The sequence below is a fragment of the Asparagus officinalis genome, chromosome 4 (genome assembly GCF_001876935.1).
Source record: "Asparagus officinalis chromosome 4, Aspof.V1, whole genome shotgun sequence".
NCBI classification, from domain to species: domain Eukaryota; kingdom Viridiplantae; phylum Streptophyta; class Magnoliopsida; order Asparagales; family Asparagaceae; genus Asparagus; species Asparagus officinalis.
The window spans coordinates 113,409,584-113,428,409 of NC_033797.1; the positions used below are offsets into that span (position 1 = coordinate 113,409,584).

General features: G+C 40.2%; 1 protein-coding gene across 1 annotated transcript; it reads left to right on the plus strand.

The window, feature by feature from the left end:
* LOC109837983 lies at positions 8,541-14,559 on the plus strand. Its single transcript, XM_020406386.1, has 3 exons — positions 8,541-8,825; positions 10,579-10,693; positions 14,267-14,559. Exons 1-3 carry the CDS (start codon positions 8,607-8,609, stop codon positions 14,338-14,340), a joined length of 408 nt encoding a protein of 135 aa, XP_020261975.1. The 5' UTR covers positions 8,541-8,606; the 3' UTR covers positions 14,341-14,559.

An 18,826-nucleotide genomic window follows, 5' to 3' on the forward strand; every position in this document is an offset into this window, starting at 1 on the left:
TACAATCAAAAAAAGATTAGCACAAAAAGATAACTTAGATATTTAACTCAAGGCGATTAGACCTTAAATCAAAGAGCACCAAGCTCTGATACCAATTGTTAGACCCTAGAGGGGGGGGTGATTAGGGTCTTATGCTAATCTAATCCGATTTAAATGCTAATTAAAATTAATTAACAAGTATATTCTTGCAAGATAGATATACAAGAGTTATAAGCAAGAATAAGCAATATGAATAAAGAGATATATCCAATATGATAAATATATGCAAGGATATATAAACTAGCACAAGATGATATATCCTACCAAAGAGATATACAATATGATATATGCAAGGATATGTAAACTAACACAAGGGTAAACAATATGAACTAGATAGTGGATGATAAAAATAATGAGCTATGGACAATGGCTACAAGAAATATAAACTTAAGATTAAGTGCGCTAAAGCAAACTCAAACACACGATATGATCACGGAGTTCAGACCTTCCGTCCTATGTCTCCGCTCCCCTCTTCCGGGGAGAAATCCACTATCACAACCGGGTTTTCTACGCTCACCCGAATAACGTTTACAACCACACTATGTCGGTTTTCAACGATCACCGATCAACGTCCACTCCTCACACTCGGTTTTCTAGCTAACCGAAAACTTTACAATCTCACAAAGATAACAAATGATTTGTTCTCTAATACAATGCGAGAACTTAATTAAAGCTCAACTCAATGTTACAATTTCTCACAACCCTAATATACTATGTATGTAAATACTAAAAGCTCATGTGGGTGTGTGTAACAATGAGAATAAATAAAACAACTAAACTCAAATAAAATCTAGCATATAGAAATTATAAATAAAAAAATAAATAGCTAGAAATAGAGTTTTGGAATTCTTCTCTGAAAAACAAGATGGAGAGATAGATTAAAAGAAAGCTCAAACAATGTAGATGATCTCCTCCACTTGTGAACCAACCAAAACAGCTTTAAACCAAACTTAAACCCCTGTTAAAACTTTTATAAACTTGTTTAAAACATCACATTGGTTCCTGAGGTAGAAGGGGGTTTGGGGGTTTATATAGGAAGAGGAAGCAACAGCAAAAATCCCAAAGGAAAAGATCAAACAGCACAAGAATCAGAAATCTGATTCTGTACCAAAAGAGCCATTGGGATAAACGGCGGTCGACCGCGGCGATCGACCGCGAGCAACAAAAACAATAGGAAAAGCTCCAGAGACTTTGGCGGTCGACCGTAACGGTCGACCGTGGGAAATCTCGAGCTCACGGTCAACCACGACGGTCAACCGTGAAAGTCTCTGCTGCCCACTGACGAAAGAACTCAGGCGCGGTTGACCGTGGCGGTCGACCGTGAACTGATATATGAAATTCTAGGTTTTGAAAACAGTTTGTTGATTTTAAAATACTGTTTAAAAAATTAAATAAATTCTAAAAAATGTAAAACTTTGAGGAATGATTGTAGACGTGATAATAAACATGCTACAATGATTGGTTTCCAAAAAGGACTTCCTAAATGAAAAATATCATCATTTTACAAAATAGGCCAAAACATGAAAATGTAAACATGTGAATTTTGACATTTTGGCTAAACCATATTTTGAAACTTTGCACAATGATTATGTAGACTTAATAAAATATGTATATGATTGTTGTTAAGTTCAAAAACTAAGAATACAGTATTTTTACAAATACAATAAAAAATGAAACATATGAGTATGTATATGAAAATATATTTGTTTCATATCTAAGTAGGTAAACCAAATCACAATAATAAATATGAAATAAGTAATTTCATAGTTGTAAACATGAAAACCCAAAACCATGCATGTATATATATAACTATATATATACATAGAAACCAAATACGTGTGTGTATATGATATTGAGCTTAAGGTACTTAACACACATAATATAAAACCTAAACTAAGTTACCCAAGCTAGATCTTGATCTTCAATAAGCTCGACTTGGTACACTTGCGGATGAAGCTTGAACTTGATCTTTAACTTTGAATTACGTAGACTTCACTCCACAATTCCGCCAACCTCCATTGGATATGATCGTTGTGGCGCAATCCATCCAACCTCCAACTCGTTGTTTGCCTAGAATAAATACGAAAACACAAACACTAGACAAACAACATTAGAAGTAAATTATTTGGTAAACATCATTAAAACAAGAAGGCCAATAAAATCTTATCAACGCAGAGGTCGAACCTTACATTAAAATATTCAAACGCATAGTTCAGACCCTGCGTTAAATATTATCAACGCAGAGGTCAAACCTTGCATTAAACATTCAAACACACGGTTTAGAGCCTGCGTTAAAGCTTATCGACGCAAAGGTCGGACCATGCGTTAAGCACTCAAATGCACAGACCAGACCCTGTGTCAAATCTAATTAACGCGTAGGTCAGACCTTGCGTTAGTCATTCAAACGCAGAGTCTAAGTCCTGCATTACAAAATTCGAGCGCATAAGTCGGACCCCAACGTTTCGAATTCAAAACGCAGAGTCCTAACTCTGCGTTCTAACATCAAAACGAGTTTCCTCGTTGCTCAGATCTTGCTGAAGCAAGTTTTATGGCCATAGAAGTCGATACTTACAGCTCGAGTAACATCACCGCCGACGGTCGAGGTTTACTGCGATCTCTGAACAGTAGCAGCGGCGGACTTGGAGCGGGAAACGGTCTTCTTTCTAGGACCCATTGAGGATGATGGTCGGAGAAGATGAGTAGATTTCGTCGGAGTTCGAAACGAAGAGTCTTCATTAAGCTATTCAAAGAGAAACACATAAAAAGTCGGATGACTTTTGATTTGACCCCAGCGGTCTATTTAAAGATAGCTGTGAGCTGTCAAATCGAGGCGAGATTCTTAGCCCAGAATCCCACCGAACGTGTCCTGTGCGCCTGCGTTGGTTGAACTTCTGAATACAGAGTTCAACTCAGCGTTTCAATCCTCAAGCATATGAATCCACCTGTGCGTTTTAATACTACCAAATGAATTTCTCGACATTTAAAACCAAGACCAAGCTTTAAATAAAAAAGAGGAAAGCTGGTCTCAGCTATCAAGGTGACCAAAGCCGAGAAGAAACAGACGACTCCGCTGGGGAGTCTACTGGATGAGTACAGACAGATTACAATCAGCAACGCTAAAACCGTCAAACTTGATCCGACGCACAACTCATTCTTCTAAGTGGCTTAACATTCCCACAAAGATTAATAAAACCGGGAATCGCGCATAACTCATTCTTCTAAGTGGCTTAACATTCCCACAAAGATTAATGAAGACACGATCCGACGCACAACTCATTCTTCCAAATGGCTTAACATCCCAACAAAGATTAATGAAGACACGATCCGACGCACAACTCATTCTTCCAAATGGCTTAACATCCCAACCAAGATTAATAAAGATAGGAGCTACGCACAAGTCATTCTTCTAAATGGCTTAACATTCCCACCAAGATCAAGGAAGCTGAAAGCTGCATTTTGAGTGTTCATCAATGCTTACAAGAATTTTCTAGAGAAAAGAATACATCTCATTGTAGATCGAGTGGAGTATCTGAAGGATCCAAACAAAATCCGAAGAACACACTCTGTCGCAGATCAAGTGGAGTATCTCAAAGACCCAGACAAGATCGTCGTCATCTTCACTCTCGTTTGAGTCATCAGCAACGACTTGGGCTTTAGCTTGTTTGACTAAGTTCATTGTCATCAAGACTCAAGAGCTATCTTGTTTTGTTCAAGGAAACAGAATTTTGACATTCCAACAATCAGGTTCGCGATGTCTGCAAATCAGATGAAGTGAACAACCAATCAACTAAATTTTAGGGTCCAAAGTATTCCGAAAATTCGTCCCAGTCAACCGTGAACTTTCGAAAACTTTGGAGGGGGTTCTGTAGGCTGTCTAAAAATCATAATAGATAGTTGATCCCTATCAAGCTTCAACAACAAAAGTTATAATCAGATGACTTTCATGTCAACAAATAAAAGCTGCAAACGGAGGACTTTTCACATAGATCGAGAAGAGTTACAATTCAATGATACTTCTGACAACTGATGAAAACTCTATTCAGTAGCATTCACAACCAACTGTGAGAGTTACAATCTGACGACTTTCACACCCCATAACAGCTAAAGCAAAGATCAATGAGCATTAGTCTTCGTGATGCTGTAATAGACGAGGTTACAAGTCAATAACCTCTCCCAAACGCAGAGTCCACCTCTGCGCTTCTCAACTCAAAATGCACGCAGCCTGTGCGTTCTTCAGCAGACACCCAACCCCGCGTCGTAAGTCTGAGGCGCAGAGTTAAGATCCAGAACGCAAGCGGCCTGTGTGTTTCAATATTCAGCAGACACCTAACTCTGCGTCCCAAGTCTGAGGCGCAGAGTTAAGACCCAGAACGCAAGCGGCCTGTGCGTTTTCAATTCCCAGCAAGCACCCAACTCTGCGTCTCAAGTCTAAGACGTAGAGTTAAGGTCCAGAACGCCAATTTAGGCGTTTGACTTGTTTAAACTCAAGCTGAACGGCCTCAAAACCGTTTATCCCATGCTTTGAAGGATTTTCGCCCACTTAGGAGCGGATTTAGGGGTTGGTTACACCCCTTATCCCCCTATAAATAACCATATTACTCAATTGAGTAAGGGAGGTGGGAGATTTGGAGATCAAGAAAACTGCATAAGGTTGGATTCTTGGGCGGAGAGGAGAGATTACTGAAGACCAAGGAACTGCTCGGCAGTTAAAGAATCAAATCTCGAAGGATTCTTCAACAACAAAGGAATTTATTTGGCTCTTTAACCGATTATTCGGTTTCAACAACTCTTTTAAGAGTTCTTAACTCATTCTGAGTTCTTAAACTCTTAAAAGAGTTCTTAATCAAACTTACCATATAAGTTAACTGTTCCCGTGAGATAAGACGGTCCGATCATCAACGGAGAGCGAATTCGATGCAAGCATTCGAAGGAGGCACTCTATCGCTACCTTGAAGAACCCAGTTTTAAACAAAGGGGAGAATCAAATTCATTCTCCTCTCTTTTGTAATTAGAATCCAATTGTAATTGATCTTGAGAGAATTTAAATCAAAATTTTCTTTCGTTTCTTTTACTTCGAATTTTTCCACAAACATCCCCCTAGAGTTTGGACAACACTGCATGCTTCTCATCCAATTGATGTTTCGCATGCACCGCTACCTCCTTCTCCATCTTGACCAGCACCATAGTATGGTCCCACTCCTGGAGAGCCTCGCCCAATGTCCTAGCCTTCCTTCCCCTTGCTCTCCTCTAGCTCCCTCCTGAGCTCGTCGACCTCGGGAGCACTTAGGGCTGGCATCTCCACTGCCTATTCCAAGTCGGCCCCTCTCTCAGCCCTCAGAGAAGTAACCTCTCCAAGGAGCTTTAGATATGCGGTCCATGCCTGCTCCACCCGACAGTATAACTCCGTCTTCACCAATGCACCTCGAACAAAGTAGTTGCGAAGGCTATGGTGGAGACCGACATCGAGGACTCCTTGCAAATACTCCTCATCATGAGGAAGCCAGAACTGCTCAATCGCCTTCTGCTGAGTCTGGCAAGAGCCTGGGATGGTTCCCCTGACGTCAAGGTGGTGATTAGGCTCAAAGCAATACTCTGGGTCGGGCTCCTGTCTATATCGAGAGCTGACCCCTGAGAGGCCGATGAGATACTTCCTCATCTTCCCTCATTCTTCTTCTCTGATGTCGGAGACCCGGTGAGGAAAGAGATATTCTAGCCTTGCAGGAGGCACTATCTCCTCCTCGATCGTCTCCTTCCCCAGACGAGTAATCTCATCGAGGTGACCGGACGACTCTCCTTTCCCAGCAAAAGCCCAGGCCTCGACTCCCTCTTCTTGAGAAGCCTTGACTGGTTATCCTGAGGCTGGCTCATCTAGGCGAATGAGGTCGATCTCGACCATCTCGGCCGCTACTTGAAGTACCTATTCCACATCCCTCCACCTCTGTCTACAGACGAGGGAGGGAGTAGGCTCCTCCACGGCCATCTCGGCCTCTACTGGAGGCAGGATGCTTCATAGGCCTAGCAGACGACCCCTCCTGGGGAGCAGGCAAAGAAACAGTAGGCGTCGTCACTGCTCTTATTGTCCCCACAACAAGGGCTGAAGCCCTTTGATGATCCTGGTCAGAAGGAGGCACAACTGATATACCGGCAACCCGTAAGACCGAGCTATCCAACAGATGATCGAGTCGACGAGAGCCAGCATATGCCTTGATCTGGTCAAGCTCATCCCTCTCGACCACAAGCAAGTCACCCTCCATGAGTGTCTCCCTCCTTATTTCGGGCTAGTTTGAGCAGGTCAACTCTAGGGCGTCCCCTACGACCCAGATGAACTTCTCCTTCCAGTCTTTGTGTGAGTCTGGAAGGTCGGTGATGAGCCTAAACTTCCCCACCATTTGAAAGTGGAAATGGGGCTCAGTCTGACTCACCTTTACAGCCACCAACCGGCCCAGGACCCGCAAGGATGGCTTGATTGCCAACCAGTGGCAGATCACCATGAACCCCACCAAGATGGTGATGACGTTCAGCTTCATCTGTGCTGGCGACACCCTTAACGCCATGTATACTTGCTGGAGGAAGGGATCCAAGGGAAGCCGTAGACCACATTCCAAGTGCCTCAGATATAGCGGGCCCCGTTCCAACCCATGATCAAAGATAGTCTTTGACCTCGTCGGAGCTATCAAATCATACTCCTTGGGGATGTCAAACCTCCTAAAGAGTGTCCTCACTGGGACTGTGTCACTTTGGAGTGGATCCCTGCCAAGAGAGCTCGACGATCCACATGCTCAGATGCTATTTGAGATTGCAGATATGATTGCCGAAAAAGATGAGTGGAAAAAAATTAGTTCTCTGAAGGGAATTTGAAAAGGCAGTAACCACCATCTCTCTAGCTTTGGTTCCATATATATCCAGGATCAGAGCCGTCGGATCACATTCCGGCCAACAGCTAAGATTAATTTTTAGAATTTGAAGCGTCGTCTTGCGGATTGAGGCGCTGCCTACTCACCTTGAGTAGCGCGCAATCTCCCAAGAAATGTGGAGCTGCGACAATGAAAAAAGAACGTGTAGTGACGTTAGCCACATCAATTTAAAGGGACTTTTCAGTTCTCGCATTTAAAGCACCCACGTCCATCCAAAGTAATTTTTATTTCACTCAAACCTGACTAAAGCCGACTCCAAATGAAAGGGCCCAACTGTTATGGTGTTTTCAATCACCTATGTACGACCCTTTGCTAGCAACAGATGGGTGTACATCTGCATGCAATGCCCTAATCAAGTTGGCGGCCGAAGACCAGCAAAGATGACAACTCAGCCGACTCGCCGAGTCAACATTCCTTCATGCATACTCTAAAGGCGGTACTTATCGCCCTTTTTATCGAAGACGACTCGCAACAAGCCCACTCGACCAACTACTCGACACCTCACAAGGACGCCTCAAAAGGCATTACTTCTCGGTGAAGCTAGAGGACAACTTCAGCCTCGAGCCTCTCCCATTGACAATGTGTCAACATCACATTCAAGGCTTGGCAAGCGCCATCATACCTCTAGCCCCGATAGTCTTCATGACTCATCGGACCACGTCAGCACCGCCATGCCTTCGATCACTTCCCATTTAATACCGAGTGATCTCTCCTCCAGTCGCTAGCCGACACCTGTAAAAGACATGCTGACTCAACCGCCAGTCCATGCTTCTTCACCACCATCCTATGCTCGGCCACAATGATGGTTCTGCCCTTGCAGCACCACTATAAATACAAGATACTATCTCTTCATCAGGGGGATTGGGATTCTGATCTGATTCTGGTTTTTTCTGTAAAATCAGTGTCTTCTACAAATCATACTGCACACACAAGAACTCTCAAAAGTTTTTTACTTTTCTCACTCAAGCTCACCAGCTGATTTGATCGTCGGAGGAAACACGGGGGACCAGTCCCCGTCTTCTCATGTGTTTCTACATGTGCAGACTTTTCAGCAACCCAACTCAGAACAAAATAATCGGGGAAGGAAGCGGCTCCTTATCAACCTTACCCGGGTCACCCCTATCCTACCACAGATATAATTGACTATGTGGTCATTTAGCATCATCAGGTATATAAGTGCAAAGTGAGTAAAATAATAGGGTATCTATGTGTTTTTTAGCCATAAATATTTGGGGTTCGTCTAGCTTTTGAGTTTAAGATCTCTATCCACAAATCACCCTAAAGTTCAAGGGTTTTTAATTTAGCCCTAGAAAATCATAAACAGTTAAGTTTTCTCGTGATTTTTTTTCATATTAGCCTTAATATTGTGAAATCAGTACATAAGTATTTCAAATTGTTGAAATGGCTATATGGTTCGGCAATTTTTTCCTTAACTAGTTCCAATTCTTGTGAGTTTGTGTGAAATTAATCTCCCCAGTCAAGGACAGCAGTGCAAAATGTAACATATGGGGGACCTAATATAAATTTAGTTAGTCGAGGGAGTAATTTTAAAAACGTTAAAGGTTTTAGGGCCCTAAAATATGAAAGAATCCTTTTCTCTTTTATAAACTCTATCCTTTCCCCAGTCTCTCTCCCATAAACGAAGCAAAAACGATGAAGAAAAAGGACTTATTGGCCTCAGCGCCGTGGAGGGGCGACGATGCAAATTCCAAAAGTTTCGAGGACGGAAAGCTAAAAGTCACCAACAACCCCGGTTCAACGCCGGTGATGCACGTCCCCAAGAAACGCTCCGTTAAATCCAACGCCGACGACGGCGATTCGGCCGTCGAGATCGATCCTGAGCTCCGATACAGCTTTCAGAGGAACTTTGCGGTGATTTTTCTTTTTAATCCTCATTTTTTTTATTAGTTGCAGTTTTCATTGATGCCCGTGAATTGGGTTTGGGGGTACTAGACTATAATTTGATGTGGGTTCGGTTTTGTGTTGTCAGATGAAAACCAAGGAGTGGGCCTTGGTTACTAAGGCTGTGGATTGGATGTTAGCACTCTAATATTTCATCTTGTTACAGCGAATGATTTGATTATTTTTACTGATTTGGCCTTGTTCATGCTATTTCTGATATCAATCTTCTAGAGATTTAACTGATTTTTATTAAAATTATGAAGTATTTCTGTGAGAGACCCACAAATATGTGTAATGGTTGTTTCATTTATTAGTTAATGTGCATTCTACAACTAGAACGTTAAATCCTTGTAGCAAATACCAAAGTATTTGCTTGACATCGTCTGATTGAGATGTCACACTGATTAAGCAAATACCAAAGTATTTTGCAACGTATTAATCAAAATTTTGATTTATTTCATTTCATAGATGATAACCTCATGAACACAAGAGATACATGTGATATTGAAGGCTAGAATCCAACTTATTTATCTGGATGTACGACAGTAGGCCTAAATGGGACACTTTTTTTCACTAGTTTCCTTGTCGACGTCCCCATAGAGGAAGCACTTACTGAGTAGACTGGCAACACCAACAAAGCGCTGGCTCTGTAGGACGTGGTAACTGAAGTATGGTTCTTTTTCCCCCCGTGAATTTCATTTCTGAATGAACGAGGGAGAAACCACTTTGCTACTTACTTCACGGAAAGCAAGGAGGTTGGTGAGCATTAAGAATACCAGAACAACATCTACAATGTTAAAAAACTTAGCCATGTCTTTGCTGTTGTCTGGGTGACTGACTTTGCTGACCCTTTTGTAGCCTAACACTTGTTGAAGTTGTTCCTGCATATATGAAAATATGCTATCTATGTGGATACACAAATATTTCTGAAGATACATATTTTGGTCTGCATATATTTGGTCGTGGTCTTGTATTAATTAGTATCGGAAACAGAGTACAACATATTATAGTGTAGGAACGTTTTAAATGGCTAACTGAACAATAGCCTCACTGCCTCAGTTGGATAAATAGACACCTTTGGTAATTAATGAAGGTGAGTTATGAATTATGCATTTTGATTAGTTGTTGCGTACTGTGCAGCAAGGGCACTTAATTCACAGAACCATGCCCACGTAGGACAATACACTTCTTAGACGCTCCTCTACCATTTGCCTTCTAGAATATGTCCTCTTCATAATTAACCTCTTAATGGGTAAAAAAAATCACAAAACTATCATGAACTTTGGAGGATTTTGCACAGCACTACGATAAACTTTTTATTAGAGAAAAGTTCCATAATCTTACAATGAACATATAGGCTTATTTTTTAATGAAAGGTCAAGTTACAGTGGCATTAAAACGTATTCAGAATGTTTTTCTCTTGAAATAAATTTATGTATGTTTCAATACATGTAATTTTTACTTGTCCTTCAACCTATTACATTATTTAATAATTTTGTTCACAAAATAAATTTACATAACATTGATATTGTGTTGTATCTCTGTTGGATAATTCTTTCCTTCCAAAAGAATTCTGTAAGTTATAAGGATTTGTATCTCTTATATGTATTCTTCTGCTGATATTTTTTTGCAACCATTTCTTTCAGTGGTGTAGTTTGTGGCAGTCTTTCTTCATGGTTGTTAGTTGTTAGTTGTCTAACTGGATGATTTCTCATGCTTGCAGTTTCTTCAACGAGTTTTTAGTGTTGACACCCTTGTCAAACCTCTTCCTCCTGCAATTGGCTACAATGTCTCACGCAACATCAGCTTCTTCACACGAATTTTCACACAGTTCTTTGGTAATGGCAATGCAACTAAACTGTTAGACTATACTTGGTGTTTGACTTTTCCATTGTTACCATAATATCCAGATTGTCGTATTGGGTGTTGCTAAGTAATATCATTTATCTAATGAATCATTTACATTGCTGTTTCATCTTTTAGAAATTTATGATTAGATGTTATATAACTATCTTTTGTTGCCCTTTGTTATTAAGATGTAAGAGTACCTCTGAACTCTATGATATGAAATTTTTTAAGATTATAAATATTAGAGTGTTATTCTAAATTGCCTCGTTGGTATATATTTATTGTATATTAGAAAAGATATATTTATGCCGGTATGAGAGTGCCACACTAATATGGTTGATGTTGGTCTATAGTCATGCAAATCAGGATGTGTTCTTGCGAATTATTTTTTTCTTTCCTGGTTTCCTCCTTCCTTACCCAGTTGCACATATAGTGGAGTGGTGAAGACCTATATGAATTCATTATGTATTTGGTTTGGAATTTCTTGCATCATATCTCTTGGATATTATCCTTGCTTGTATTTGGTTTAGACCAAATTGCATCTATCATGTGTATGAGTGTATGGTAATCTAGTTGTTTAGCACAATCATCTACTAATTGCATAATTCTTGGGTTATTTTGATATTAATACCTAAAATCATTCATATTTTGACAAAAAAAAAAAAAAAAATCATTGAAATTGCTGTTAGGTCTTCTTTAACTGCATTACTTTAAAACATTAGTTCACTATAACAAGTGTAAAACAATAAGTTCAGTCACAAGCATAATGATGTCAACAAATTACGGCAATAAAAAATGATCAAACAATCTAAATGAAGCAAACAAGTAAAATAAGTCTCTACTGTGAGTTATAGTGAAATAGTGTATGTTATATTGAAATAATGCTTGTTAAATTGAAATAATATATTTAATATTTAAATAGTTTATGCTATATATTGTAATAACGTACAATCACGACGTGACTGCGTTACTTAAAACATTATGTAAACATTTAAGGCTCATTGTGTTACATAGGGCGATATTATGAGTTATGAATTTCTTTTTTGTTCCCGCTTCCAACATTGACATTATATTATGTAAAATTACATGTTTGGATCAAGTGATATATTCTTTAAATATGGGCTGTACCTAAATCTGAAATGTACTATTTTTGTTTTCCTTATTCGTACTATTGAAATGCATCTTTGTTGTAACACTCCTTACTTAGGCATTTGCCTAGTTAATGAATAGTTTGTGAGGAATATACCATCCACAACTATGATTCTGTTCTTAAACCCACCAATGACTATCTTTCCTATATACCACTGTCCTTAATAATCTTGTACCTGTAATGGCTAAAGTGACATTTTAGTTGCTGTAGGCCATGCTTTCTAGGTTTGTGAGCATGTTCTTTGGTGAAGACTACTGAGTTCTACTTGAAAAAGATTGTGTATAGACCAAGGAATTGGTAACATGTGAAATACAGATATTTTCCATTCGTCTTCTGTTTTTCTTTGTTTGGTGTCTTGATTCTATACTTAAAAAAACTTTTTACGTTTACTGCATGCTTGTTCATTCTTTTGTTAGTTCCTATGCACAGATTTAGTCTATATATTGATTTGAGTCTTTCTGCAAAAAGTGAATTTACTGCCGGAATGTGAAGTTTAATTGTTTTGCTTTCACTATGCCTTCTTCTGGCTGAATAGAATGAAACTTCCTTGCGATCTGTCATGAAATCACAAGAATCAAAATATTAGATCAGTCAAAACCTATGTTGCACAGATATGGGGGTGTTCAAAACCTATGTTGCACGGATATGGGTGTAGGTGCAGACACGGACACGGACACTGGTGCAGATATGGCACACAACAATTTTGTAAAAGGCAGGATACTAGGACATGGCTATTTACATACATCTTAAAATTAATAATCTATATGAGATTCATATTTTTTTCATTCACGTGTTATGAGAACTAAAATCGCTATACCATTTATACGTTTCTTTTGTTGAGTAGATTATAAATTGAAAACGCGTTCGTGTTTTAACTAGATACTCAAATGACCATTTAAAATCATACGTAGGAACTAGGTTTATGCTGAAACAAACCCATCCCGAGTCCAATGACTTGCATAAATTTGAGGTGAACGTCCAAGAAGTGTATCACAAGTTTTTAAACTAACACGTGTTTTATAATTGAGTACGCGTCTAAATATATGTATGTATATATTCAAGAAGTTTTCAAGGAGTTTCGAACATGGATACAGGAAGTATTGGACATATATCGGAGCCTAGGTGAAGTGTCTGGGTAACCTAGATCAAAACTCACTTTTTGGCTTCTCCTTATAGTGATGAATGCCGGCCAGAATATTTGGCCTTTTGTTTGTTTGGTGTTTCTCCAAAAATAAAGTTTACATACATTGCAATAGGCTACTTTTCATACCATATAGTGGGGTTGACAAGCAATTCAATTGAACTGGGTATATTCCTAGCTGTGAAACCCCACTGAATTCGGATGTATTATAAAATACAAAACCTCATCCAAACCTTTGTATTGGAAGGGGAGAGATTGTACAATAATTAGTAACATCAATAGTGGGGGACCTCCTAAAGTGATCCTCTCAGTCACAACTCTTATTTAGGCTCACAAAAGCTAATCAATTCCACTGTTATAAATAGCGGTAAATAGCCCCGTAATAGCGGCGCTAATAATGTTAGCGGTCCCTTCTCACGACGCTATCGTGCGCTACGCTATCGCGCAATAGCGGTGACATATTGCAGAATATGTCTGTTCACAAAAGCGGCCAATAGTGTGTCGTAACGGTAAATAGTGAGCGATTGCATTCGAAATTTGTTTTTTGACTGCTATTTAAAAGCTGTTTGAGGCTTATTTTTTTTTAAATTAAACTCAACCCTTGACCATTGCATTCCACCGTCTCCTATGATTTTCAGCATACTCCCGCCACCTTTCATAGCCTCTGACACCTACCTTGATATTTCCTCTCACCTCCTTCACCGTGAGCTCCTCTTAGAGCAGTCATTTCACTGCTAAGCTCTTCTTCTCGAAGACGACGATTTTTTGACTCCTCCAGTCATCTTCGGTATTACGTGATGGGTACATGTCTATTTCATATTTAGGATCTCTTTAAATCATCCAATATGTACTTTTAGATTTCTTAGATTTTCTATTTGACTTTGCGCTTTTTACCGTTATTTTACCGCAATAGCCCGAAATAGCCTTAGCGATGCCTCACCGCTACGCGACGTTATCCGCTATCGATAACCTTGATCAATACCTGCAATGTTTCCATAGGAATAAGCAGTTTTTCACACTTAACAATGTTGTTAGGTAAGTTATCATATTTAAAATCATTGCAAGGAGATGAGACATATTGTGCCTCTCTGTCTTCCCTATATGTTTCGAGGAAGAAAATTACCAGTAGTTTTGTTATAATAGATGCCTGTGCAATAAGCTGAAATGTGGATGTGCGATATTTCAACCTTCAAAATGTTAAGTTCAATCAAGGAACTTTTTCCATGATTTGATTACATATTAACAAGCAGTTTGATGTTCTCTTCAATGCAGATCCAGAAGGAATCGCCGATGCGCAGAAATCTCTTGGTTTAGGACAGGAAGAGAGAGTTCGCCGTGTTCGTTGAGCAGTTAATTATCTGATTTTTCGCTTGAACTTGTCTTTTATCGTACTGATTTTGTCATCATTGCAAATACTGTCTATCTACAGCTCAGTTAATGTCAGTTCTGAAGTTCTATTGCTTCTATTATTACATGCGCACATGGAAGCTCTTCCTCCTTATTCTTTCTAGTCATTGTTTACATATATGTTCATTTCTGTCTATATAAACTGTTGTTTCGGACTTGATCTTTCACTTCGTCTGAGATGTTTTGTGAGATTTTCCTTCATTCCATAAGCCACCTACTTGGTAACATACATTTTCCTTCGCCATTCACCATCCTCTTGTAAATTTTCTGTTCAAGTTCCAGCGATGCTATTAAGGTTTCCTTCTTGCATATGATATCTGTGGAGAGAAATCCAGTAGAGCCGGTGCAATGATTCACTTTAAGACATCCACAATTTGTTCTGTATGAAATATTTTGTGGTCCATTTTACAAAATGAATTTGCAATTGTGTAATACCGGTTCTTTGTTTAACGACAACCCTTAAGAATGGGGCTTTTTCTTGAAAGAGTGGCACTAGAGGCACACCATTGGACACAATCCCAACCACACCCCCTCACCTGCTACAGTGCAGGGGGCCCCCATATGGGATTTTTAAAAAAAATCCCATGTGAGGCCCCTGCACTATAGCAGGTGAGGGGGTGTGGTTGGGATTGTGTCCAAGGATGTGCCTCTAGTGTTTCTTTTCTTGAAAATGGGACCTGTAGCCAACTTGATTGTAAATTGTTTTTACTCAGGATGGTGCATTTTGTACGGTACTCGTGAAGAAAATATAGTTGCGACCAAATTTACAGCTGCTGAGTGTACATATGCAGGTATAAATCTGTGACAATGAACAACTCAAGACGTTTGAATGCAAACTCTGACGATGAACTACTTGGGAAATGTAGCATATATCTGTCATGATATCCTACCATAACATGGTTTCGTTGTCAAGTACAATACATACCAGAAATTTAGCATAAATTTGTGTCATATCGTTCCATAACATGATCTTGTACGCTAAGGAGGAGGAGGGAGGCAAGAAGGTTGAGTTTGACAATGGCTAATAGGTCCCCTAATTCTCTTGAGTTATTTTAAATTAGACTCAAAATTCATTGAAATGGCTATTATGTCCCCTAAGGTCCCCAAATTATCATAAGTTGTTCCAAATTAATCCCTCCAACTGTTATTTTTTCTCTTGATGGGAAGAATTAACTTGAAATAAGATAGGGCATTATAGCAATTTCAATCATATGACTGACGGATTTCAGAATAACTTAAAAGTAGGAGGACCTAATAGCAATTGGTGTGATTTGAGAGTAGTTTCAGATAAGAAAAATGTAAGGGAGTACTATTTTAAATAAAAACCCTATTACAAAAGTCAGTCTTATCTGGCATCTTAGGGCTTTCATCTTTTTCAGTAAACAACAAAACCTTTATGAGGAAATTTACACTGTAGACCCGATTCAAATTTTAATTACCGAATTCGACCCTATCTAGTTTTATTTAGTGAAATCGACCCGTTTTCTCGTCACGTCAGCGCCGTGGCGAGAAAGCGAGTCGATTAATTTTTAATCGGCTTCGTAAACAGTCGGGGTTGCCAACCCCGACTGTTTAGTCCATCCGCCCTAAATGGTCGGGGTTGGGAACCCCGACCAATTCGTAAGAGACCTATTTCGAATTGGTCGGGGTTCCCAACCCTGACCATTTAGCAGAGCCCAGCCAGCGCTGGGTTTGGTCAGGGACGAATTCGTCGGGGTTGGGAACCCCGACCAATTCGAAGCTCATTTCGAATTGGTCGGGGTCCCAACCCCGACCATTAAGCAGAGGCCAAGCCAAGGGCCAATATGGTTGCACAAAATGGTCGGGGTTCCCAACCCCGACCATTAAGCAGAGCCCAAACCCACTGCCAGTATAGCTGCACAAAATGGTCGGGGTTCCCAACCCCGACCATTTTACAGACCTTCCAACCCACATTCACCAGCAAACTCATACTTCCAGCCCACATTCACCTGGAAACTCATACTTCCTGTAGTACAAAATGTAATCACAAATAACACATGCTAAAATGCAATCATACTCCTGTTATCAATCCACAATGCAATCACAAACACAAATATCATACGTACAATTTATATTCGCAAACTTAACATTATATCAAATCCATCGCAACACAAACAACATATCAAGTCCAAATTGCAACTCAAACACAAACATCCTATCAAGTCCATCGAAACTTAACAAATATCAAGAACGCCCTTTCCCCTCCCTCTCCCTCTCCCTCTCCCTCTCCCTCTTCTTCCTCTCCCTCTTCCCTGTTCACCTTCGATGTGAGCTCGGATAAGTTCCTCGTCCGGTTCTGTGTGAAGTTGGGAGCGCATGACATCCGCGTCGACTCGAACCACCTGTGAACATCCCGCCCGAGCCTGCTGTGATCCGCCAGCTTCATCATGCGCACGGCTTGATCCCACCCCCGTGTGTCCTCATCAACATCGCCGCCTGTACTCAATTGGTCGCTCCTCCCGTCCATCGCGGCTTGCATTACGCGTCCTCTGAAGAGCCGACCGTATCTTTTTTATCATTCGAAGGAACGTGTTCCTCGGCTCCTACTCGGTAGTCGTGCGCAATGCGTCATGTGCCATAGTAGAAAGCTCTTCGAGCTCTTGTACCTATAAAATAAAAACCGAAAGAAAATTATTATCAAGTGGATGATGAGAAAATAAAACTTAGAAAATAATTGTATATTTTTCTTATACACTTACCAACTCTCCCTCGACTGGGCCTCTTGGTATGTACTCCTTCGGGGCTTTGTTTTCCTAAAATATCCACCGGTGAGTAATCCCCCAATACTACCGCAGGTACACACCTAGGTCAGGTGCATCAACCCTCTCCATCATTACCTGTTCCTCCCTTAAATCCCACCTCTGGATGTACGCTTGGCGAATTATTTCCTAATTAGCATGATGTGCACCTTTTCTTGGATTTCTCTCTATTCTCTCCACAGGCCTTGGAATATGTTACCGTAGTCCAAATTGTCGAAGCACACGGTCAGGCACGTGCATTTCGACAATCTCAAAGCATATAAGTGGGATGTGAGCACGCCATACATCCTCACCTTCCCGGCAAATATCTGGTAGTGACTTCAACACTAGCTCGTAGGGCATCCATTTGACCTATAAAGAAGATATTATGATATAAGATATTATGATATATTGATTGAATATATTTAGATATCGGTAACAATTGGTCGCATAATTGAATATATTTAGATATTATAATTTTTATACCTGCTCATCCTCCATCTGATCAAGCTCATTTCAGTAAAAGTTTTCATGCCCCTTTGGAGAGGTTTGCCAGGATCTGGACACATTCCATCTATTTTATATACAACGGGTTAGTAACTATTGAAATAAAGCACTAAAGTTACATGCATCTTAATAATACCTGCAGCCTAAAGTAATATGGCCATTGAGAGCGCGAGCCTCCCTTAAATTAGGTGTTCCCAAATGCAATCGCTCCCATGAACATATCTGCAGCAAAGTGAGGCAGCCCTTCAATTCTTTGTTTTGTACAAGTGCTATTTTCGTCATCTCCCTATACAAGTAGGCTAACACTGCACTCCCCCAAGATAACTCTCCACACTCCGATAGGTCCCTAAGAAGCGGTAACCATCTCACGTGCACGGAATCCTTAGTGGAATCCGGAAACATAATAGTACCGATCATATGTAAAATATATGCACGGGCATAGCTCTTAATGATCTCATCAGTCGCATCGACCGGTACATTCATAAAGTTATTCCTTAACCATTCGAGTTTGATCTTTCCCCCCTTCATTGTAGGACAGTGACCCAACAATTCTTCACACGTAGTGCCATAGTGGAAGTCATCGGTGCCCGTCACTGCATCACCATCTACTCTGAGGCCAAGTATAACCCCAACATCCTGCAAGGTAATCGTCGCCTTTCCTTGGCGCAGGTGGAAAGTATTTGTCTCGGGCCTCCATCGTTCAACCAATGCCGTTAAAAGTGCCCAATCAAGTCTTACTCATTTAAGTTGTGAACACTCAAAAAAGCCGGCTTGACGCACATAATACTGTATCTGTGGATCCGTCAACTCCCAGCTAGAGTGTGCACGGGTATGATCGACAACAGTAATACTCGGGGCCTGCATGTAGTAAGCAGTGCAAATGTTCAGTAACAATCAACTACATTGAAATTTATATATAATTAAAAATAATAAAACTTCACTTTACCTCCCTAGCGTCTATCTTCGCGGATCGGTGGCGCTCTTGGTCATAAAGAACATCATGTGTCAATGGACCCGCCTCCATAACTGAAATATCTGCACATATAACGATGATACATTAATTGATCTATAATTGAGTTAGAAAAAAAAATGATTTTACTATAAGCATTGATTTATAAGCATTGTTTGAGTTTTTTATAAGCATTGATCTATAAATGAG